This window comes from Dreissena polymorpha, chromosome 6 (assembly GCF_020536995.1).
Source record: "Dreissena polymorpha isolate Duluth1 chromosome 6, UMN_Dpol_1.0, whole genome shotgun sequence".
NCBI lineage: Eukaryota > Metazoa > Mollusca > Bivalvia > Myida > Dreissenidae > Dreissena > Dreissena polymorpha.
This window is the reverse complement of record NC_068360.1, coordinates 46938389-46965666: the sequence shown is the minus strand read 5'-3', so window position 1 is coordinate 46965666 and position 27278 is coordinate 46938389. Positions and strand designations below refer to the sequence as shown.

The window sequence follows — 27278 nt, the reverse complement described above, 5'->3', positions numbered from 1 at the left end:
TTGTTCTATCTTGAGTATAGATTACTTGAAACGAGAACTCGAGAACGAGAAAACGAGAGTGCGTGGGTGAAATGAAAAAATAAACCGCTGTTATTTAAGCCGCATGCTTCGTTGATGCAGAAAACGATATTTCGTAAAACGCAAAACCATTTTAAAACCTAAAACGTTGGTAGTTTTTGTAGATTGTTAGATAGTTCAATGAGGTGAAAATGTGTGTATAAACATAGCGGAAAGCTGCACATATATCATTTCGACAACTCCTAGGCGTTGTGAACATCGGATACAGCTTTTTCTTCAGTGCCTTAAACATGCGTGCATCTGTTACTTTTCTTATGTTAAGTTTCATTTGGAATTCGAAACTAAGCTTTGGAAGCGTAAGTTATTTGTTTTGTTTTTAACATCATATTTGTATAAAAAGCGTTTTAATTTGTATGTTAACATAAAATATAAAACGTAATTATTTAGTGATGATATAGTCTTTGCGCCTGCATGTTTGTTTCCTGTGTCAGAATCTCGTATACACAGTTGTTGTTCATGCTTAAGATCTCCGTACAAGCCTTTGTGAATTATGACACATTTGATGATTTTTAACAATGTCATGTTAAAAGAACGGATCTAAGTGTTATTAAGCACGAGTGATATTGCTTTCAATATGAATGGAAACAAATGTGTTTTGTTTTTCTTTTAACTTAGATGCATCTGAGTTCATGATGCAGGAACTTTATTTGGAAACGTTTGCTTACTGATGATTTTATCAAACTTACGTTAAGCGTTATTGCGTGATTAAAGAAAAACTCATAGCACGAACAAAATATGTGTTATTGTACATATGTTTGCTTCGATACAATTCAAAACCTTAAAGTGATCTTAATAATACATGTATACAGAAGCACAACATAGAACCTCTTTAAAACTTGTAAAATTACTTATTTTATGGAAATCAAATGAAAAAGGCATTGATTCAAAACTAAATTGTTTTATAATTACAAAGTCAAATACACACAAATCAATATTATACTTAATTTAGATCACTATTTTTGCATACAGCATGCGTGTGTGAAAATAAACATATTACTGCAGTATTATAATTACATTCCTTGAATACTCGTCTCAAAAATGGTCACCTAAAACAACCCAGTTTATCCCTTCTTTAATTGAGTCCTAAACCTCAACCCCCTACCCCCGTAAATAAAAACTTAACTTTAAGTATGAATTATCTCTTCACTTTACAAGTGATTTAATGGAGCATGGATATCGTTTCACTCAAGAAAAGGTAATGTTATCATTTCTACTATTGTTTGAAATTCGTTTAAGTTTTGTGATAATTTTTCATCCATATCAGGGCTGCTATATGTTTGGAGTAGCGTACAGTACAAATTACAAAATAGGCCATTTATCATACAAATACAAATTCCAAGATTACCAGTTTCATGTATTTGACCAAATAACTGTTGTCATCTTTAAGTATAGTAATCATATCGTAAAAATGTGATAAAATCTAAATGGTAATGAGTACTTAATTTTGTGAAGATAAATTATAGCGGTTTATCTTCATGGACCAAATGGTGTTGTGTCCCTTTAGGCTCTTTACATAAAGCTAAAATTATGCATACATCTTAAAATGTCAAAAATAGTATATCATGACCATTGATTCTTCAGCTGTGTATTGTTAAGGTATAGTTTTAACGAACGAAGGTCAAAATTTAAATTTAAACGAATGTGGTATTCCAAGGCTTATATAACATTGATTGGTTTCAATAGTATGTTGGTAATCGTAGTGTTGATAAGAACTATTGTAAACATGAAACCAACAACACCACTGTTACGTATTTTGACATGTTTGAATGCTCATAATAAAACTTTATTCGTTAATAGCACAATTAACAATATCAAGCAAACCTCTTATTTATACATGTTTATGTTCACTTGTCCGGATATCGTTTCATAATTTTAGTTTTTCTTTCTTTTCCACTGTAAAATAATTTGCCACAGAAAATTACCATGTACCCAAAGTATCGTGTGCCTAGCTCTCGTGATAAACGCCAAATGAAAGGTCGGATTGAAATAATGGCCATATTACAGCTTTCAGGACGACAAATGGAGTGATTATTCACTTGTGAACGTAATGTAAGCTCATATCAAAAGTGTTTATCATTAAATACATTCAATGTTAAATGTTTTTAAAGCATTTGCATGGCAGACTTTTGCTTGGTAACATTTGCGTTCATCTGCCCATATATGTGAGTTTGCCGTGCAGGTAATGGTAGCTAAGTAATACACGCTTTATAGACATATATCTATCGCATGATCACCAATTACAGGGCCGTTTATGTATCGTCTTTTCATCTTCAGGTTTGTAGCTGACAAAACGGAACACAAAATTCAACGCATATTATTCAATATTCACCTCGTTAAATATTTGAAAAAAATGTGTGTTGTGTATAGTTGTTTTCGCTGGATTAATTGTAAAACAAAACACGAGCCTCTTTTCATTATTTAAATATCGTTACAACCTGAATATTACAAAAATCATAGTTTAAAAATTGAAATCAGTTGCGTGTTGCTGTTAACCGTTATTACTTTAATAACGGAGATTGACGTTTGATTGTCCTCCCTCTGATACAAATTACCCGTTAGTTGCACATATATTTTCTTAAAACTCAGTTTCATTAAAAAGAAATAAAATCTCTAATGTATTATTATGTATTTGCCGATAAAACTATGCATCGACTAACTTAAGAAAGAGTACATGAATGTAATATAAGCACCGTGTGTGCATGATGTCAACACGTATGCATCAGATGGCTAACAATACAGATTGTCTTTGACAAGCACGACTATGTCAAACTTGTGAGGTTTTCTGAACGGGCCATTAGTGCTTAATCACTTTAGATAAAACCTTACACTTCCCGAGTAATAAATATGTGTAATACAAACGTCGAATAACATACATTAGAACGTCTATGGTTTAAAGGGGCCTTTTCACAGATTTTGGCATTTTTTTTACTTATTCATTAAATGCTTTATATTGATAAATGTAAACATTGGATCATAAAAGCTCCAGTAAAAAATCAAGAAAAAAAATAAAAAAAAGGAAAAGAACATTGCCCGGAGCAGGTTTCGAACCAGTGACCCCTGGAGTCCTGCCAGAGTCCTGAAGTAAAAACGCTTTAGCCTACTGAGCTATTCCGCCGAGTACACATTCTTGACGTATTTTATACATTATATAAGCAATCTTCGTAGTTTCACAAAATTTAACGACAAAAACAGAACTCTCCAAATTATTCAATCGTTTCGCGTTGCAACGCTTTATAATTTTTAGGTTTTAAAATCGTCAAAAGATGCATATAATGGCTATTTTAGAGCATGGTTAATGTTCAGTATTACTGTTTCCTCACAAATATCATAACTAAAACGAAAACTTACGAATCTGAAACAACTTTTTTCAATTTTGTCAATTTACCAAAGCGTGAAAAGATCCCTTTAAATGTTTACGGCGAACACAGTTGCTCTTAACATAAGACAATGTTCGACCGTCTACAACTTACATCGTATACAGTTAGATTTCATTTAATATCTTAAGTGAAACAAATTGTGAGAAATAAATCTGAATTTGTTAAGCTTAAACAGTATTATGTTACATTTTGGAACAAACACTATACAAAACAATAAATAGACTAATGACATATACAAAAGTAAAGTCAGCGTAATTACAACATACTTTTAGTGAAGGTATATATATTAATTCAGTATCCTAAAACGAATGTAGTTATCATTCAAGACGCTTGATATAATTAATAAAATAAGCATTAAATATGAAAACTACTTAATTACAAACGCCAGTTTATTTGATGTACTAGTGTTTTCGTCCAAAATTATTATTGTATGTGTATTTTAAACATTTCATATATCAAATATAAAATCTCACTTGAAATACGCAGTTTTGCACAACCTGATGTATTGGGGATACGATGGTCAATTTTTACGAATATATAGAAAACACGCATGTTGGCGTTTCGTGTAATTGTTTCATAATGTCAAATACTATTGCATACAACTGTATATAACTGTGTATAACCGGGAATTGCTAAAACTGTTTTATGAAAATATGTGTTCGGTTCGTTTAATTACTTTAGTTTCAACCTATAAGCTAGCTATGTGAATTTAAAGTATTTACTACTTTTTTGAAACTCTCTTGAGTTCGTTTCCGTGACCTTGAACCAGTACTTGGCGTCTTTGGGGAAGATCAAAAGATCGCTCCACAGTGGGGATCAAACCCGTTACCTCTCGGGCGCTATGCGGACACCATATCCATTACGCCATGCGCCATAAGCATGCCACTTACGTTAGCTAAACGAAATAGCTATATCATTGCGATAAATAAATGGGCTTTGAAAACTAATTTGTAAATAGTATAACCTTACAGATAATGTTGTATGCTGCATCATAAGATATCTCTCAAAACATGTGAGCCACTCGTTTTTTGTTCGTCTTGCTATCAAAGTTTAAGCGGAGAACGGGAACTCGTAATTTAAATCTTCCAACAGTGATTTTCGAAATACTTAGATTGCATGTTTTTATATATATGTTTTTTTAACATCAACAATTTGTTTTAAGAAATTGTGTTGTTTAATGTATTTTGTACGAGTTAAGGTTATATGAAAATAAGAATGCACACTAATATGTGTTGATTTTATAGTGTTGTTAAATCTAAAACGAAAATAAAAAATATACACATTTTAAACACCGACCGAGACATTTGCGGTCACCTTAAATGTATAACATGCGTTTATCTGCGTGTTGCTGGTTGTTATAATGTGATCCCAAAAATGCCTACAAACTGCATAAGGATTTGTTTATTGAAAAAGAAACTTCTTAAATGATTTACTTTAAGAGATTTCATCATGTTCCGTAATGATTATTATGAGCTAGCTAGTTAGTGAGTGAGTTTCGGCTTTGGGTCAGTCGGTCGGTCTGTCAGTCAAAATACAGTCAGTTAGTCGGAACGTTCACCGACTGACTTGTTCCCTCCCCTACAGCATGTCTTGAATCGGCCCTTATATTGATTCGGTATATAAATGTATATATACTATGTATACAATATATATATAATGTTTATAAGATTTAATAACAGACGCTCTGAAACGTGTTTTTTGGGTCAAATGGGTTGTTTAGGTTAACAATTTTACCAATTTGAACGTTTGTGTTTAATCACATGCATGCAGTGCATTCTAACTGCATACTGGTTTATTTCTTTCAAACACAAGTATAAACATCAGCACTTTCAGACTGTATATAAGTGTCGCTGCGTCTGCGCGGCATATTTGTAAATTGGTGTGGATATGTATTATTATTTATCGACATCGGATTACCTTATCAATAAGACAATATATTTTAGGGTGTTCTCTCGGGTTTTGCAAACGATGCCTCCAATGCGAGTCCGTTCAGCGAGGAAGGTAAGTTTATACATTTTCACGAAATAATCTTATTGCAAACGATAACGTTCAGACAAATAGCTTGTTTATATTGATATAATGCCGTAAAACATTTGGGTAACGTACGTCATTATAATTAGCCTTCGGTATACATGTAAACATTATGTACAGTCAGCCAAAAATAAGTCGACTTATTAGCTATCATGCAAGAAGTGAATGAAGTTAATTGACATAATTATGTTGGTGATGGTATGTACATTACTTCGGTATCTTAAAACGAATGACGTTATAAGTTAAAACCCCCATCATGTAATGCTCAATGGCATGAACATTATATACCCATTTTTGCTTAAATAAATTTTGCAGTTAATTTGATGTTTAATGGCTTTCGTTCCAAAGAATGATTTTATGTACATTTACAGATTTCATATATGATATATAGAAACCAACTTGCAAACAGCAGTGGTAAATAACACTCAGTTAATTGCTTAAAATTGCATACACTGTATACACCAGGGATTCGATAACACATGGTAGAATTTATGTGAAACAAGTTCTATTTTATTGATTCAAAACTTGAAATGTTGTTGAATAAAACTGTATATTCATGGGATGTTACATCAATCGCGTAATAATATTTATTTTAAATGTGTTCGTTCTTTACTGCTACGTTGTAACCTAATTATGAGTCCTTGAATTAGCTCGCCTCTTATGTAGACTAATTGAAAGAATTATACAATCACCATACTTTTATGAGTTGTGTGTTTTAATATAAAATCTTTAATATCATAACCTGACATATCCTTTTAAAATAATGTCTTATACAAATATATATAAGTGTTTGGATAAAACGAGCAGGATAACAAAAGACCTACAAAATTAACATACACAGCTGGATTTCTTACAGCTAAACTCAATATCAGTAGCAAACCTGATTTTTCTTCTTAAATATTTTTTTATATTTCACCTTCTACAAAAATCCGATTTGCTTCACGTGCCCATGGTGTATTTTCAATACACCCCGAGCAATTTCCATACACCCCGAGTAATCGAGTAGGCGGTTGACATATAATCGTTACACAGTTAGTAACTGGAGGTGTATGGGTTCGCTCTCGTATGGTATGAAATTATTGAGGGTGTATATCCCATACACACTCAGTTACTAAGCGTGTAACTAATAGTACATACTTGTCACTTGACAATGACCCAAACTATTAAACCATACTATTTCGTTTTCGATTAGTCAATCAATATGTCACTTAACTCATTTACCAGCTTATATTTTATGTGTGTTATATTCTGAATATCTTTATAATTTTTCTTCAAAGGTCCTTGATAAATTACACTTTGAAACATCACCCAAATTATAACGTATATCTTATGTCCTGGGTTTCGTTTTGATTTTGCGAAATCAAAATGACAGTAGCAAAAAATCCAATTATTTACAGAACATACGCAAACTGCATGCCTCGAGTTGTTCCTGCAAATGAAATAATTGCGAACCTGTATATACTGTATGCAATTGAACATTTTACTTAAGACACTTAGACTGTTTCTAGTCAAATAAATTGACACATAAAAACACGGATTATTTTGATTTTAAATTTTTTTTCCACTAGATTATGTATTAATTAAACTATGATCATATATAGTGTTAGCATTTCTATCTTGATTTAGACCAAGATTATGCTCGCAATCGAAGAGAGACAACCAAAACACTAGTAATCGAGACAGTTCTTATTCTGGATGAGCTATATATTGCCAAGATGGCCGAGGCCGGGTACACCTCAGACGAACAACTAACCGAATTAATGAAATTAAAATGGTCAGGAGTAAGTAGAACTAGTTTAACCATTGATTTACGTTTAGTCTATCCAGGTCTATTCAGACGTCTTAGGAAGTACATGAGCCCAGACTTTAGAATGAATAACTTTAACATTTAAAGTAAGCTAAATATAACTCATGAAACATTTCGAGGGAAATATTGTTTTAATGCATATAGATTATTAATACAACACATGTACTATAAAACACAAATTCTTTCGTTAAAGCGGTCAAAACTTTTAATTAGTAATCTAGCCGGACATGACGATTATCTGAATATTATGCTGTATGATGTTCTTTAGCCGACGCATATTAATACAATGCAAGATGTACATGACACTTGTTAATGTTTCATTTCAATGTGCCTCAGAAAGCTAGTGTTCTTGCGTACTTAAACTATAATTAATTGAAAAGTATTATCTTGTTATCATCGATTTGAATTAATGATGTAAGAGCTTAATTGGTATTCACATGTTAACACTAAAATGAATACATGTGGTCCAAGTGTGGGTTTTTAGCGCCATTACACACATTTTAAAGCCCCGCGGTAATGTTTGTCTCTATCATTCGAAGGAAGTTATTCAACTTTTATTAATTGGTTGTTATGGGTTCTTGTGTTTTTGTGCAGTAAGCTTAATTTGAACACATCATGAACATATGGTAATAAGGAAATTTGCAACATCATGGATTTGTTACCAACATAAACCGTAAAAGGCACACAAATACCAAGTTTTAATTTGATAACTTTATATATTTAGGTCCTTTGATAATGTATAATTATAATTATTTTCGTAATAATACAACGATTACTTCAAGTTTGTTTATCTTTGATAACTTTTATATAACCACATAATTCATTTTAACACGACTTCAATTATGTAGGTGATTTATAACGGTTACTCAAGATGCGTGGGTCATTAATTGTACGATTTCTTCAATTATGTTGGTTCTTGAATAACGATATCAAATATTATTTAGATCATCTAATAAATAATACTGTCAGTCTTCAGATTTTTTTATAATGAGGTATTCAATTACGTAGGTCCTTTGATAGAAATTACTTCAGTTTCGTTGGTCATAATGCACTGATTAATTCAATTGTGTAGGTCCAGGCAGAATGGGGGAAGGCAGATCGGCTCGGATATAACGTAGTTATAGAGATCAAGAACATCGTCTTCTGGAGAACTAACCCGGTATTTCTTGGAGTTTTAACTGCCATCGTTTTACGTTACGTTGTTGGAATAGTCCATACATACATTATTATGAGAAAGGCCGAAAGTTACAAGGTTCAAGTTATGATTATTAGGAATTAAAGGAGTTTGTTTGAATTGTCTGGTTATTCCTGTCCGCATGTATTAAATACATATCATTAAGGGATTCGCGTTACTGTTTTACATATACTGACAGAATATTTAATAGTTCACGAGTAGTTAAAAACAGAGTGGCAAGGCAAAGAGTGAGCAAATACATTTTTTTCTTCAACCATTACTGCAATAGAATATCCAATCATTAACCTAAAGCAAAACATGTTTCCTTGTTGTTATATGCATGAGTGCCATACATAAACACGAAATACGCCCGATAAAACTTACTCGTCATAAGTCGGTGTTTTGAACGTCATCAGACATGTGTTTAAAAAGTCCTAATATTTTTTGACAATAAGTATTGTGCAACAATAGGTGTAACGTTAAATTAAAATTTTCAATTTTTGTACATGTGAAAGCACATATTTAACTGTTAAACAAACCTTGCTTGGTTTAAAATACCGGCAAACATACATATTGATCAACGTGTAATATTCATATGTAATATGTAAGTTATTCATCACGCATGTTATCAGTTACAATTAAAGATTTACAATTTTACGTATATGCGTGTCTTTATTAGGGAATCCATAATTTGAATATATATTAAATCAGTTAAAACAGTTTATCTGTATATTTCATTTTCAGACTTGGTACGTGCCCAGTAGGATATTAGGAGACACACTCACAAGTGTATGCAGTGGCGCATATACTCATAACCTCTATATGGAGTACGACCATATACATTTGTACACAGGGTATGCGATATTGTTGTCCTTTACTTCGAACGTTAAATTGTTCAAAGAGTGAAAATGTGAAAGTTTTTCATATAAGAACGTAGTGACTAGACCATACACATTATTTTTTGCGCATTTTACGGACACAATCCTGATATCCTGATATATATAGTTTAACGGAGGTACACTATACGCAAATAGAAACTTTATTCATATCCGTTTTACATTGAATTAAAACAAATCAAACGAGCATATGTTACGATACCCTATAACCTTAGAGTATAATTGTATCGTAATGCTCGAACTGTTTGCACTCGTAGCATAACAGGCGCAGATGTGGCAGGGAAGGCGTACATAGGCAAAATTTGCAGCGATAACTATAAGTGTGCGGTCTCCACCGACACCGGCATAACAGAATACGTCATTTCCACCCACGAACTTGGCCATTGGTGAGGATCGTTCTATCTTATACGGTCTAATAACTAACATTCAATAACTGATACATTGGTTTCGTTGTTTTGATATATTCTGTTATGAAATGTTGATACCTAACATCGTTTGTGTACATGTTTGGTTGTACACTCATCAATTTTATCATTTTTTACAAGTAAACAACCAAGTTTATATCAATGAGGTACGCCGGGATTATTATTTCCTCCCGTGATAACTGTGTTTGATATATTATACATATGACATTATCATTGATAGCTTGGGTTTCAATCACGACCATCAAATGGGATGTGCGTCTCCTAACGACGGCATCATGGGTAGCAAGACTTCCGGTTGGAGCACATGCAGCGCAAACAGCTTGAATATACTTCTAAAGTAGGTTTCCAACAGCAACGATCTTGTTTTGTTGTTGTATTTAGTATTGAGTTAAAGCAATAAAAATGCAGGTTGTTTTATAGCGATTTATATGTATCTAGTCAATTCATTGATTCTGAATATAATAATACATCTTGAAAGTGTTTGTAACGCGTACAGCGCGGCGTAAATATATGTTATCGACGAAGACATACAACACATTTGGTAAACATTTTAAGTTTACTATTCCAATAAATGTTGCGTGATTTTTTGATAATTCACTGTATATTTTACAACCCGTATAACAGCTGTATCATAGAGCGATTTTCTCTTATTTCATCAAAATACTCTTTAAGATTATTAAAGCGTCACTATTTGTTCAAGATATTTAATAAAATTGATATGTAATTATAAAATTTTAGCAATACTGCTCAGGCTGGCTGTCTTACTACAACTGATGTATCATCCCCATTGAAAATGGAACTGCCAAGGATATGGCCAGGTAAGAAACACTATTTTCCTGTTTATGTAAAGTCGGTTGTAATTCATCTATTTTTTATCTGGAGTTCATATTAGCAATGAAAACGATTATTCTTACGATCACTATAAATATTAATTCAATTGGCCAGACAATATGTTTGCTTATAAAGATAGTTAAGTAATGTTGTATTAGATTCGAAAATTTACTGTTATTAAACATATTCACGTTATTTACAAATCGGTATTCAACGTTAATACACCATTCACAACCAAATCTCTCTTAATCTCTAAACATTTCTCCGTAGTCCAGTTCGACAGCAGTGTTTATGTTCAAAGGGTTCATTTTCTGTTTTGGTCTAAACTTAATTAAGCCAAACATTTTCGGTTATTGCTTGAAAGTGTGTCTCCAACTTGTTGGTGCAAAGGCACGTCATTAAATGATGGCCGTTTGGAGTCTACCAGAACCATGTTTTCTGATGGTGCCTTTATTTTAATGAGCAGGAGAATATCATACATTTTAAGAGGACGTAGATGTAATTAACTTAATGAACGGTTTGCATTAGTTGAAATAAGAAACCAGTAATGCATATAACCGTGGCTGTTTATGGCTGTTGACATAATTGGACCCTATAGATTTAGATCTAAACTTTAAGACAATCGGGTACCGGAGGTTGATGGTCCACATGTAATTGAGCTATTGTAAGTGTTGCAGTCCTTTTAGCGGAAAACATGTGATTTAAATAAGTTTTTGTGTAATAACGATTATTAAGAGATACGTGTTTTTCGGGTAAAGAAAGTACCATCAAAACGCCGACTGTTTCTAGTTTTCAGAAACCTATTAGACTTAATACACATAAACGATGTCAAATACAAAAAAGTGTGCACGCGCTGATTATGTCCTTGTTTAATATGATTTAGAAGCGAATTTGTATAGCTGTTGGTCCTTAACCAAGAGCACTAACTCAATCGAGATTATTTATAATGTGTCATAAAAAATGCCTTTGTGGGGCTTTTGCGCAGGCCCGTTTGACCTGAAAATGTGTATGTGTGGTCAAAATAAGTTAAGTATTATTTAGATATGTTTTTATGTTATACAATTTCACATCCATCTAAAACATTGTTTATCCCTTCCAGCTCTTTTTAGAAGCATTACGTATGCCTTTGTTTTGTTCCTGTATCCGATTTATGTTTACCACAGTTGTGTTCATTTCTGTGGGAAATATTTCTACCTAGGCGTTAAGGGTGCGTTTGTAAGGTACTGTACTTTCAGAACTGTGTTTTTGTCGAGATTGTACTTGGGAATAGGTTTCTGAGTGTGCCTACATTTGAACGACTTGTATTTTCATAGAAGTCCTACGGCTATTCCAAGGATAAATATCATATTTAAATTAAAGTTAGGCTCGTATCATCTTAAATACTGAAAAGGCAGCTTCTGCATTGAAACTCTGCTGGTTCATAATAGTCCCTTTGGGATAAGGATTTACTGACCTACACTCATCCTGTAGTTAACATAGCTCATATTTGATGTTACAAAATTGCAAGTTCTTAAAGTATTTGCTGTTCTTGTTTTGCAGGTATGATATACTCAAACGACGAGATATGCGAGTTCAAGAACGGAGCTGGGTACAGATACAGGGAATTTCCACTGGAAACTCTAGTATGGAATGCTTGTTTTAAACAGGACTCTATACGGTTTAAATGTCAGCATTGTATTTATCCATCTTAAACAAATACATGCATATGAAAGAGAAATGCATATTGGCTTGTATGGCTTTCTTATAATTGTTCTATTCATCAAATATTGTTGACTTTAATTATTGTCCTAACAACTCGCCAATGCGGACGAGGACGAGTTCACGGGTATTTGATAGACGACCAAAAAGTGTGCCCATTGTTTCATGTAAACCCATCTGAGCTTACTATTTGGGATTTCACAGATGCTATGTTTTTTGTACATGAGTGAGTTCTGAATTTTACAACAAACATAATTGCAATTGTATGAAAAGTGTGTCGTTTTGTAGTACCACTATGTCTGAAATTGTATTATTGTTTTATATTCATCAATATTCTATTGGTTTTGAAACAAAAAATAATACGTACGTATTTATTGGCTTTAAAGTTTCTTTGCTCGATATTATGTCATTAATAAACCGTCAATAACACATGCACATGAGGACAGAGTGAAGTATATCAGATGATAATTGAAAACAGGTTAGTTGTTGATAAATAGGAACACAAAATGAAGCACCGAAATCCGACAAAGTCTAGAATTATTGAAATGCACATCCGATCTATTTCAAATGTGTTCATACGACAATGTCGCATTGCTTGTTACACATCTACGAGACAACCGCTTGATATCAGCAATGTGATTATATTTATTTCTTGTTTTAAGTTTGTTAAATAAGCGAACTTATGTACAATATAATGTCGATTTGGAAAGTTGATTATACATATATTTATTTATAGTCGCATGTTCATAACGGATAAGTACAAGAAGCGTTAAAATAAGCAAACTTTAATTAAGGACATAACCGGTTGAGAAATTACATTCGGAATGTATTTACGTAAACATCAATACGAATATAAATTAATTATTAAAATAACGGAAGTGCATCTCATAAGTTATTGCGTTATTGAATTGCACGAACTGGTTACCCAACGGTTAAGCTTGTTAAGCTCCATATACACATATATTTACTTCGATTACAGGGTTCGTGTTACTTTCACTCGTGCATCAATATGAATACCTCTTCACCCCACTACGGAATCATGTTTAACTACCTAACCCCAACAGATGGAAGTTATTGTGGCGATGAAATGGTAAGATGTATATTGATGTATTTATGTTTAGATGTCCTCCTCCCACTTGTACATACAAGTTGGTAAATAATTTACTGCAGAAGACAATCAAAACGAACTGTGTAGACACGATGGTGTAATGTTGGAACAGTAAGAAGTGTTTATAAATACAGTGGTACATTTCTGTCAATTTCTGATCATATCCGTGTTTGTGCATCATCAGGTATGCTCTACACAACTTGTTAATGGAGTCCCTCAGTGCATTGCTTGGAGCAACACCGGCCTTGACCTTTCCTTATTCGAAGTGGTTCTTGGCGGATGGTCTGACTGGGGGCCCACCACGTCATGCAGTCGCACGTGTGGAACTGGAATTAGTTATAGAGCACGTAGCTGCAACAATCCGAAGTAGGAAGCATGAATCACTGAAACACTTTTAAGTTTAGGCATTGGTTGAGTAATAAGGGATTGAGTATTGAGAATTGAAATTGTTAGTTTTGGCAAATCCATTAGTTGCTTATCATTTACATGCATCTTAAATATGCTTGTATTTGTGTATCAAACATTGAATCGTGAAAATAGAACGGGTGCGCGTATTATGATTTTGAAATGTCCATTGTATGTACCCAATATATTGGTCAATGCAGTCACATTTCATGTCATGTGAATACGGAAAAATGATTATTTAATGATCCAAATTGAATAAAATGCTTAACGTCTTGTAGTATGTTCGTACTACATACTTATCGTATGATGTTTGTGTTATAAAGTACTCGTTTTGTAGACCACAGAACAGTGCATGGTGTGAGGGAGAGGAATATGACCCGGTTTTGTGTAACATACAAGTAAGTACCATAGATTTTGTTCGGAATACGTTTTCCATGACATGTAACTATATGTCAGTATATATTTTTATACAAACAAACTGACTTTGGTCACTTTCAGAAGCGTGTACTTTTCGTCTGAATGTAGTTTGATATCGATTCATAGGACTGCAATTGTTGTGAAGTATTTCACTCATATTCAACTCGAGTTCACATGCAATTGAGAAGTGATAGGTTATGGGAGACATAAAACAATGTAAAGTCCAGATGCTTAGCGTTGACCGTACAAAGGCGTTGACCCTAGCTTCAATACTTTAACCAGTGTTTTGTTTGATAATTTACCTTTAAAATTTGATACTAGCTTATGCCAGTAATGGTTATTATACTTACTTTCCTGATAATTCTCCTGCAGTTTCAATGTAATATAATGCCATCTTGTTTGTTAAATGATTATTGTCGACATCGAATACAATTGTCATTTTGATACGAAATGCTATAGGCTGAAGTTAAAGGAATCCAAGTATGTCACTGTCTGGAATAATTATTTTTCTGAACAAAACCAACTTTTTAATGAGGTCATTTATATACATACCATGAAGATGGAATGAATATATTCGCCTAGTTTAATATTACTTAATTGTATATAAAATAGTTATGTGTTACGTTTTACATGATAGGAAGGGATTTAATCAAAGGGATGGTTTATGTGTGGGGTATAAAATTGGTTTGAACTTTAATTAATTTTATTCTTTCCGGTGGTTTATAGAGAACTATCAGTGAAATAAAACTGATATTTCACTGTTTAAAACAGTGAAAAATAACAGTGAAAAATAACGATACTTTTTACTGTTTTACTGTGAAATGACGTCATTTTTTCGACGAAAGGACGTCATAAATCCAGCGAAATTCTCCAGTTAAACGCTTTTAAAATGTACATAATCGGTAAAAATGCATACAATAACAATAAAAACGTTAGATTCGATGGAATATCGATTTTAATTCACTCGTGATCATAAAAATACATATTTTTTAATAATGCGTGCGCAGTATAAATGCTTTGTATTTGTAGTTGTATGAGGACATGCACAATACAACGCATTTAAACTCATATGCATTGTAGCCGTGCAATAACGACCCTGTGAAAGTGGATGATCTGAAGATTGCGCGAGCATCAGAGACCTGTGCTCAAATAAAGGACAGCGGCGCATATGCGAAACTTGGTTTGAATTCGTCGCACTTTCTGCACAACGGGACTGTATTTAATGACTACAGTAAGTATGTTGAAACCATTTGAGGACTTTCATTTGTTTAATTAGTTGATAACTTGGTAATTATGTTTATTTGATGCATTTGTTATTTCGATTGAACAATTTGCGACATATTTAAAAAAAGCTTTATTGCTTTCAAACAGCTACTGGATATGATATTTACGTTCAGTGGCATACATGAGGTCAATCGTAAAAACACAATACTCTATTATTACAGATAAAGCTCTTCTTTCAGTTTTTTTATATAATAACAAACGGTAATGACATGCAATTTAATGTTATGTAATTTGTAATTGGATTGCAAGTACGGGTTAGGAGTGGACCTACTTTGTCGAAAAGATATTCGGTATGTTCTTGCGCGTGCTTCACAAATTGAATTGCACCGGAGCAGTTGGATCATTATATTGAATGGCTAGATATTCTAATATTACAACTAATAAGACGCATTATGAGTAACCGATTAATGTCCCCGATCAGTTAATACTGCAAGATACAACTGTATTAAGTGCAACTTGCTTGGAATTTATTTAAGAAAACTGTACACGTCGTATGAAAATAATATGCTATCAATATTGACAACAGTCAATCCAACATATCATACACTCTTTTTATTTATAAGATCATCTTCGAAACTGATCATAAAAGCATACACAATATTATTTCTAAAATCATCGTCAAAACTGATTCAATAAATCCTAGAAACTATTTATTTTTAAGATCATTTTCAAAACAGTTCCAACAAATCATACACTCTATTTATTGTACGAGCATCTTCAAAACTGATCTAACAAAGCTTACATACTATTTATTTCTAATTGCATCTTCAAAACTGATCCAACAAATCCTACACAATATGTTTTTCTCAAATCATTTTCAAACTGAGTAATGAATTTTAAATCGCAGAACAAGGTCAATGCGAGGTCAAGTGCAACAGCGTTAACTCTGTATACTACTACCAGAGATTTGGTCTAATGCCAGACGGGTCACCGTGTGAACCGACTGGTGCCGATTCGTTCATAGAGACGCATAAGCTTCCCCGGATGTCTGGACGTTACGGTCGGTGTGTCCAGGGATATTGTCACGTAAGTGTTATATCATGTCATGTTTGGTACGGTTTGGAGGGCGTTGCGTATTGTTTTAATATCCCGGTGGTTAGGGATCGACCGTTTAATGGCTGTGGACCATCTTTAATTATGTGTATATATATTGTAGTGTTATTTGTATTTCATTTATTGCATACATGTTTCTGGAATTTCATACTTCTTTAATATTTTTATAGTTTAGTTTTTAGAGATATATACAACTCAGGAACGACACACATCTTGTGCAAGTATATGTACATTGTTCTTGTCGGGTATTAGCAAAGTGCAGTCTTAACGTGATGAAAATAATTATTCGGTATGGCTTATTTAAAATGCAAATCGTTTGTAGTTTTACGGTTAGTATATGCAATCAATGATAATGACATTTTCATGAATATTTCTTGAGCTTTGTTTACCATACTCGCTAAATGAAGCCACGAAACTTTATTCATATAACATGTCTTATTGATAAAGCAAACATCAACGCGTTTTATTAACAAAAAATATAGCTATTTGCAACGTGTGTTCAATAAAAACTGCAGATGTTTGGCTGCGATGATATGGCAGGGTCAAAGTCGATAGACGGATGTGGAGTTTGTGGAGGGAATAACTCCACGTGCCAAGTTAGGACGGAGCTGTTTGGAATGCTCGTCAACACAAGTATATACGCTGGCAAAGCATTCAAAACTGTCCTAATGAAGCTGATTTGTTTTAATGTAAAACGCGTATAACTGTGTTACAATGACTAATAACAGGTGTTGTTCTTTTAAACATAAATACAAAAATTGTTATGCACGATTGTCGTTGCTGTGTATTTGTTATGATGTTTAAAGGCTATGAACCAGATAACATTTAGTTTTAACGGTTTGACTTTGCAAAACATATCATTTAAGTAATCAGCCATTTATGAGCATTACAATTAAATGTAATATTTATTAAACGTTTTATTGTATGTTAAAAAAAAACACTATGGTTTGCCTGAACATTCAGTTTGACGTCAATAATATATTTCAGAAACTGGATAAGCGACATTGACTTGTTGTAGTTATGTTGTTCATTTTGTTTTCAAGACGTTTGTGTGTCAATTGAGTGGTTTTGTACATACTATGACATGAACAATGTATGACTCAACATAAATAAATCCTAAAACTTTATTAAATACAAACTCTTTGAACTTTCCAGGTAACACAAAAGTGGAAATAATCAAGTTGCCAGCTGGTTCCTTCAACATCGTTTTCTATTTCAACTATGGATCTATGATCTACAACTACATAGGTTTATATAGGTTTTTCGTTATTTCGTCCTCTGTACAACGAAGTTTTAAATGGGTATTATTGGCTTTAGAACCCCAGTCCTTAAAACTAAACTGTAACTTACCTCTGATAAAGCGGTAAGTGGTTGGTATTTTAGGCACGACAGTGGCAATTTCTGTTTCAGTTTAGTTGGTATTATGTAATGGTTTAAATATATCAGGCAATCCTAAATTCAACAATAATGATGCAATGTATGCATAAACATCGCGTATATTATTGCAGTTTTTGAAAATATGTTTTGTTTCGGTATTAGAAACCACTTAAAATACAATTTATAAATATAACATCTGATGTATACAATGAATTGTATTGGGTTGTTTAATATAGTTTGTGTAAAGTTGCCGGTCATAGCTATAAATATGGGAAGAATCGTAAGGACACGTGTTTTTATTGAGGATATCACTGAAATTCCGGTTAAAATCGATTGAAAACAAACACTATAGCGATTTTTATTTTGGGGTCGAGTACGGTAAAGTACGAAAACGACCTAATTAATATTAATGATTCGACACGTTAATTCAAACCTAAACAAACACAACTGTGGATAAGGGCGAATTTAGCGGAGAGAAGGTAAGAACAAATGCACATACATCTATTACAGACGTAAACTGAGTTGCAACGCTACGTTTTTGCTAAATCTATGTATTTATCTTCCATATGCTCATAATATTTAGCGAAAGCTAAAAATAGATATAATTTGCATAACTCGCGACGCTGCAATGATTTTTGCCTATATTGTAATGAATTTATGTTTTAATGATCCCCGAACATTTTCGGGAGCATATAGTTGCCAGTTTGGGGTTCCTTACTACCTTACTTCCGTCACACTTTTGTTACAGTATCTCATAGGGGCTTCAATATTTTACCGATCTGTAACATATTTGGCATGTAGGTACCTTGCATGGACCTCTACCTTTTTATGATGATTGAGGTCACTGGGGTCAAGGTCAAGGTCACTGAGGCTAATAATTTATTGTTTGTCACAATTGTGTTACAATTTATCATAGCACCTTCAATACTTTTCCGATCTCTTACATATTTGGCATGTAGGTACCTTCATGCACCTCTACCTTTTGATGAGGTTTGATGTCACTGGGGTCAAGGTCAAGGTCACCGATGCTAATAATATATTTTTCTGTCACAATTGTGTTACAGTTTCTCATAGCGCCTTCAATATTTTACCAATCTCTAACATATTTGGCATGTAGGTACCTTGCATGGACTTCTACCTTTTGATGAGATTTGAGGTCACTGGGGTCAATGTCAAGGTCACCGAGGCTAAATATAGATTTTTACGTCAAAATTTTGTTACAGTTTCTCATAGCGCCTTCAATAATATTTTACCGATCTCGATCTAAAACATATTTGGCATGTAGGTACCTTGCATGGACCTCTACCTTTTATTGAGGTTTGAGGTCACTGGGGCCAAGGTCAAGGTCACCGAGGATAATAACAGATTTTTTAGGTGGTTATTAACACATAGATTGACAAAGCGCAACAAGACGACGTGTACTTTGCCAACATTTATATCGGCGCTAAGATTTAATTTTGAGTGTGTGATTTTTGCAGAGTTGTTTACCCTTGAAGACAGACCTGTAATGACGCTAAGCTATAGCCGCTTGACAAACCCATACAACTATGCAGGAGGCTACTGGTATGGCATCTGGAACGCACAGTACATTTACACGGAGGGCCCTATCTTAAGACCAGTGGTCATTAAGGTATGCACACTTTGGTTGAATTAATTGACATCTCTAAATTTAAAAATATTAGGTAATGAAAACTCCTAGGAATGTCATTAAACATAGTTGCTTTGGACTGTCCGTTAAGTTACTCGGTGTATAGGTAATTTGATGAATGGTAGGTTCACTCTAGAAATAACAAATAAATAAAAATAGTGATTGTGTTAATTTAGTCAAAAACTTGTGCATAGGTGCAATACTACATCAATTAATAAAAGTAACAATTCATTGCATAACATATACATTTGATGCTTGGTTCTAGTTTGTTTCGAACTCCCATCTAAAGGCATCACGCATCCGAGTTACAGTAGTTCACTCTACCAACAGTTATTAATCGTTCACGTAAACATATCCAAACAATGTATCGATGTTATCACATTAACGTATTATTCCGCGGTCACAAAAGTCCTGATGACAACGGTTTATAACAATCGAACATTACCTCTTTTTTCAAATTGTGTAATAAATTGTCAATAATTTACTTAAATTCTCGATATTACAATTAATGCATACTTCCGTAATTAATATTGTGCTTATTCCGTTAAGAGCACAATATATGTTAAACAGTTTGTAATTGTTTACTTCTACTATTAAAAGCACTGTTGCAAATGTGTCATATGGTTTGTTCTAGTACTACCAGAGAGGTTCTTATCCGAACGTTGGAGTTCATTATGCCTACTCCTTACCGCCGAACACAACAAGTATGACAAAGTTGTTATTGATTTAATTAGTGCACAGTTACATGCAACACATAAATTGTTTATCCGCAATAATTACATATGAACAATGTAATAATACTATAACATGCATTGCATTACATGTCAGTGCCCGGAGTTGTAATTAATGATTTTATGCTTGGTTTATCAATGTTTTCAATGTCCTTAACTACAGGACATGTGGATTCAGTATTTTAAGTGACATTTCTCACCTTATGTAACATATGTAATATCATATTATAATACTTACAACTTAATTTATATTTTCTAGTGGATACCTGCAGCGGATCATGCGGACCTCAGGGGACATGGAACAAATCGTTATGTGGATGTCAGTGTAAAGTCGGATACTTTGGTAAGTAAAACGGATCGTTTCTTACTGTAATTATATTCATTTAATAACAGTTTGCAGTCATTTTTATACTATCACATAATCAGGTTGGATTTTAACTTTGTATAGAGGCACACTTTGTTCGTATATAACTGTGTGCAGTCCAGAGTCATTCAAAATGTCTATTCTAACATTGTGTATGTGCAAACAATTGTACTTAACTTATTATGTTGCAAAATAAATCCCAGTGTCTGTCTACCATCGAATTTCTGAACTGAAACTATACGTAGGATTTGGCCTGAAGCGCTTTTTGAGTTTTTGCCCGCTAGCCAAATGAATGCTATAGGAAATGACAAGCTATGGTGTTAAAGTTTTTTATAGACTTTCTTCCATGTATGTAAATTTAATGCTTAAATCGAATGTCTGAACTATTAACTTTGAAGAGATGTATACAAGACTGATCCCATATATTGCTATTCGTTTTCAGTTCATGCACAAAATCGCACACATTTATTTTAGGTGCAACGTGCAATACCACCTGCAATAAGCTTTGCAATAATGGAATGAGTCTGAAATCGACTGTGTGCAGCTGTAACTGTCATGGAAACACGTACGGGACTACGTGCGAGTGCAGGTACTTTATCGTGTGTTGTGCATAACCTTTTCTGCGCGGAACATGATGTTATTTTCTGTGAATTTGTCTGTTTTCGTGGAATTCTGTGTTGTTTTCCGCAATCGTTAACTTAAACAATGCACGTCACGGGGAACTTGAACAATTTGTTCCTTGACATGCAATTTAACGTTGAGTGCATATAGTGCATTTTCGACGGTCTTTAATATAATTGTCAAACTAGTAACTAGTCACGGACGTCAGTTGCATTATTGCCTGTACTTGTGACATGGGGTATATGCTTGACAATTAAAATAATACAAATAGACTGAAAACAATACAGGCTTCGTTTTATACCGTCTTAATATTTGATAGTTTTCGACTACAGGTACCCGTTTCAAGGCAAGGACTGTCGGGACTGCAAGGTCAGCACGTGCCTGAATGGAGGCACATATAACTTGACGGCGTGTCGGTGTTTATGTCCCCAGGGTTATGGAGGCTTGGACTGCAGCAGTAAGTTAGACTTTTTTTAATAAAAATAAAATTATATAACAATTTTATTATCTTATGTTAAAAGGAACGTTTACGAAAAATATATAGTTCATAGTTGTCATCGCATTACCACAAACCGTCAATAAATTCTATCAAAATCGAATGAATAATACTCGTATTCCACGTTATGTTCATATTTTGAAAATATTTAAGCCAAATGCGCAGACAGAGTAGACACAACAACGTGTGTGACTAACGTTGCAAAGGGCTGGTGTGAGTCGAAGAACGAACTTATGGAACACGATTGCTACATGTCCTGTGGACTTTGTGGTAAGTTAATTCAAATGTTAATCTGATACTGAAATGTCAAACAAAAACGTTGCGGCAAACGCAATTAAATATAATATCGCATTTGAGGTCGTTGGCAACATAGGTTATGTTACATGTTTGAGGCTGAAGAAACGGTACTTTGGTTTAAAGCTTCGCGCCCATTTAGCAACGTTGATCAGATATAATTAAGATCAAACTAAAACTTCTTCACAGTTATTGAGTGAGTAAAGAAAAGAACACGAACAATGATAGCCACACGTTTAAAGGACGGCGCAAAATTAAAGGTTGGTTAGGTTAGTGGAAACACAAATTGTGTTGTTAATATTCTAATATACTAAACATAACCTTATAAATATGTGCACCGTTACAGTATTGTTTAATACAGTTGTATACGTTTAACTTTAATGTAAAGTTCTTTTTTTTATTACAGCGCCTACTCCAACTCTAAGAGTAAGTATCCGTATATCTTCCCTAAGTGTGTTAATATGCACGTAAAGCGGGATATATTGTGTTTACTTTGATCATCAGACGATATTGTATGATATTGTTCATTAAAACCGTAAACAAGACGATCATGATGTAGGCACTATTAAATATATAATAATTACCATGAAAAGATGGAGAAACATGTTTGCGATTGTGTTTTTACTGTTCAACAACAACAACCGAACAATAAAACTCATAATGATATTACTTTTGTGTTACTGTTATAACAGAAGCTGACACAGGTCATTGGGCGCGGCCTACATCGTCAGGCACGGCAGCGCAGGGGCAACTAGGAATCCATGCCAGTCGATTATAGAGTGAAATTTTGTATTTTCGTTACTTACTGTATGCGTTGTTCATTTGGACCTGTTCTTCAAATCCCTTGCAAGTGTAAACTCAAAATAATTTTGTATACAGCAAAACCGCTGTTATGTGCATTCATTTGCACTTGTTGTTAAGATCGTGATCTTGCAAACCCAGCATGAACATAGCACATTAAAGTCAATATGTGTAACGAAGAAATGTATTCTTGTAAAAGAGAGGCTCTTCATGCAAATGTCTGTGAAATAGTATGCTGTAAATGTATATCTCTTTTTATGTCTACCTCTAATTATTCAGATTGTTATTTAGTCACACTGCTGCTAATGATAAAATGCTTGCATATGGCTGCTCCTCAATCGACAAGACAAATCAAGATTTGGTTCTCAATACACTGTCTAAAGTGTTTTAATAAAATTAGGCATAATGTCTGGAACAGGGTTTAGTTTTGACAATTATGGTGAAGATCTACGCGTATTAAAGATGGAAGATAAAATATAAATTATGTTGTCAGTCAAGTAGTTAAGTAATCTGAAAAATGAACGTTTTTCCTTGATACTTCGATATCTTTAAGAACTCGGTGTTGTTTATCATCATTGCTAGTTATTCGATTGTATTTCGATATGCGTTGTTAGATTTGACTGAAATAATGTTGACCGCTTCATACGGTAAAGTTTACGTAATTCAAATTTAGTTTGTCTTTATAATTAAGCATTAATGAGTTGGTGTTAAAAAATATAATGATTTCCTTTAATAATACTAAATGAAAATTCGCGATTGAAATGGATGTTGCAATAATACGCAAATTACAATCGCGGAGTTTTATGTTGTAATACTTATTTATACATTGTTCATTTATACATATTAAAGTACATACAGCCATTGTACTGTCTAATTGTCACATGTAAATATCAACAATTTGGTTTAGGTATTAATATCTCATGATAAATTATTTAAAATCAAAACTTTTAGCAGTGAAAATATTGAAATCGTTTTAGTTTTCCATTCCGTAAAATGAATTGATTTGTAATGTAAACATTCAATTCATGTACATACACAAACATAAAACCGAATGAACGAGGAGTGAACGGCATAAAGTAGTTCCTATGCACATGTCTTAGCTGTTGTATGAAAGCTAGTCGGTGTATTATCCTACATATTATTCAACGGGTCGTTATTAATTCTATAACATCATTTAGCTTTAGCTGTAGGCTACATGTATATGTAAGATCGGATATAGTAAAGCCGAATAAAACAGTAGTTGCAGATTATAGAAGCCTTCAATACGTTATGAGTGAACACCAAACATGTTTTTTGCGCATAAGGAAACATTGAATTGACCATTGTTTTATAGCACTCAACTGATATCGAATAATGTGTGCATTGTTAATGTGTTTCCTACGTCAAATGATGCTTTTAGCAGCTATCAAGTAAACGTGCCATAACTGATGTGAAAAGATTTCAAACAAAACGTTTTTGTAAATGTTAACTACGAACTAGCACAGTTTTAGGAATATTATTTGATATTTCATGTTTACTTAAAGAAAATGATAGACATAAACTGTTCCAGTAAACTTGAAAAGCTTCACAATATTATAAATTTTTGGAAAAGGAGAACTTTAACACTCCTACGAAAGATAACTGTTGTTAAAACATTCTTACTTCCCTTTTGTTCACAACTGTTTACAGCCATTCCTAGCCCGGGAGAAAAAGTATTAAAACAGAAAGATAGCCTGTTTTCAAATTGAGTATGGGATGGACAATCAAAACTTAAACATTCTATTGCTGTTAAATCATATGATGATGGACAAGTGGCCATGACTGAAATATATGCTTTTGAAAAAATGCAATGATAAAGACATGGTTAAGGAAAATTGTATCAAGCAATGGAAAATGTTTCCAACTGATGTATTTTATGTTTGATGTGAAGAAAATTTTCTATTTAGGAAAATATTACATAGAACAAATTATGATAGGTTTAACAAATTGTTTTTGGAGAGATGTCCTTACTTTCTATATTGAGTATATTTATCAACCAAATATCAATAAGTGTGAAGATATCCTTGATATGGCTTTATTTTACGACATAAATTTTTAGATAGGTATGAATAGTATATATTATAAAATATGAATTATAGGGGAATAAGATTTGTAAGTGATATAGCATGCACTTCTGTAGTGTTTTTAAAACAATCTGTATAAGAAAATGTGATTGGTGCTAAAATTAACTTCTTATTTTATGAAGGCTTATCAGATTATCAGGATTTCTAGTTATAAAAAAGGCCTATATACAATGTGCGTTTTTATCATTTTACTTAAATAACATATTATTGGGTTATAATAAAAATAAACTTGTTTATAAATGTTTTAGCTATTATACAGATGTACCCACTTATCATTTAAAATGTAGTACACTTTTTAATAACATTGAATGGACAAAAGTGCATACACGTACTTTTACTATATCTAGAGACACATACACTCAGTGATTCCAGGCAAGAATTATTCACAGAATCTTAGGAACCAAATCTTTGCTATATCAAATGAACATCGTTAATGACAAGTAATGTTGCTTTTGTAAGGTAAGTGAATAAACCACATTACACATATTTTGGGACTGCATTTTTACAAATAGAATTGTAAATCATGTAGTACAATTTTTAGGATCACATAATGTGCAAAACTATACAGAGATTTCCTGTTAAACTATGCTTTTTGGGAGAACAAGCATTCATGCGGCTGATATAAATATCCTTATCATGGAAATAACAAAGTACATATTAGAATGCTAGAGAAAGAATTTACTACCTTCAATAAAAGGGCTGAACAATTATCTTTGCTTAGCATGGGAAAATCAAGCGAAAACAAAATACCAAGAAAAGGAACTGCTAAACTGGGCAGTTGTAAAGCTATTTGAAGATCAATAGAAGAGTCTTAGAGTAAATTTTATTGTTTTGCTTAAAATATTTAATACCATTGTTGTCTGTTTAAATTATATATTTTCTGTCCAAACTTTTTTCTATCATAACATGGCATTTTTTGTATTTTTCTGTGTGTGCGTGTGTGTGTGCATGTTTGTATATATATACTGTTATGCATGGATTGTATTTACCTCTATTATACCAATACCTGTTTTATATCAAGCAAGTTGAATTGTTAAAAGAACTGTATTATATACTAACAACTTAACATGTAAATTAACAATCAGTTTTGTAATGAATGGAGGTGAAATAAAATGTACTTAGAAGAAAACCTACTACGTTCAAGCAGTTTCATTATATTTCGCGTTAAGTTATCATACTGGTATTGGAATTAAAATTGTTCGATGATCAATCTTTAGACAATGTAAGTTGTGTACAATACCCCACAATAAATACCAAATCTATGTTCAAATAGTTATATGAATAATAATAATAAACCATCATTCGGGTAATCATTACCGATTTGGACATTCAACAAGTTTTGTGAATACAAGTTTTAAATTATTTTTACTTTAAGGATAAATAAAATGATAACTTAAAACAGGGAATATGAAAAATTACCCATAGGTCATTTGGTTAATGTATGAATCAGAATACGGTTTATCCGCCTTAATGAGTTCAAATGACAAAGAAAATATATTGGCCCTTTTTATCTTGCTGGTGTAGGTTTAAAACCTAATCATGCATAATTTAAAGAAGATAGTCGACAGGCAATACCGTGAACACTACACAAAATTGGAGATAACATGACGACATGACAGTGCGATGACGATAAGGCGATAACATGAACTTACATTGCATCATCATCTTCGAACTGTCGTAGTATCGTATCTTAGTTAAGGTAGTCGCGTTTTATTGTCTTCGCAATGTTTCTTTAAAGCATGCAATTCATCATGCTTGCATATTGCCACGTCATCGTCATCATGCTGTCGCGTTATCGTCATATAACAGTCTGGAATCGACTTCGAAGTCATTTCATGGTTAAGACATTCACTGATTAGCTGCCGTATATACTGCACAGCTTTGCGTGATTATCGTATATTTGGTACTGCGTTACATGAAGATTCGCTATAAAATCGTTCTGAATCCGGCAGATTCTGATCGACAGCGTTCTACAGTGGGCGTCTTGCTGGTCGGACTTATACCGGTAAGTAAATGAACGCAAAAACGTCTCTTTCACATCTCACGGCAAATGTATGATACATTTGGATATTTCAATATACAAAAGTTAACGTATCTAATGTAACGTAAATCATGCTATGTATGTTTTGTTTAAAACATGTTATTATGTGCGTATGATATATGATTAGAATTTACGCACAGTCGTGTGCCTGTTCGCTCAGTAAGTATGTTCATGAAATAAGGTTTGCAGTAGCCATATATGAGATTGGATATAAGTATC

The 27278-nt window shown here is 33.1% G+C and overlaps 1 protein-coding gene across 1 annotated transcript; it reads left to right on the top strand.

Moving 5' to 3' along the window:
* On the top strand, positions 1-26115 carry LOC127836380 (A disintegrin and metalloproteinase with thrombospondin motifs 4-like). Its single transcript, XM_052362994.1, has 24 exons — positions 1-374; positions 5399-5456; positions 7113-7267; positions 8366-8452; positions 9212-9321; positions 9621-9749; positions 10009-10125; positions 10527-10606; positions 12159-12241; positions 13297-13407; positions 13610-13791; positions 14168-14228; positions 15328-15478; positions 16379-16557; positions 17100-17217; positions 17740-17832; positions 19440-19591; positions 20244-20313; positions 20600-20683; positions 21179-21293; positions 21658-21782; positions 21975-22091; positions 22522-22541; positions 22808-26115. The coding sequence occupies exons 1-24, from the start codon at positions 309-311 to the stop codon at positions 22868-22870; spliced, it is 2526 nt and encodes an 841-aa protein (XP_052218954.1). The 5' UTR covers positions 1-308; the 3' UTR covers positions 22871-26115.
* Positions 26116-27278: the final 1163 nt, after the last annotated feature.

Coding starts and splice junctions, on each gene's coding strand:
- LOC127836380 (XM_052362994.1), top strand. CDS start 309: ATGCGTGCATCTGTTACTTTTCTTATGTTAAGTTTCATTTGGAATTCG. Junction 375..5,398: donor CGAAACTAAGCTTTGGAAGC/GTAAGTTATTTG, acceptor AATATATTTTAG/GGTGTTCTCTCGGGTTTTGC. Junction 13,408..13,609: donor GTTATTGTGGCGATGAAATG/GTAAGATGTATA, acceptor GTGCATCATCAG/GTATGCTCTACACAACTTGT.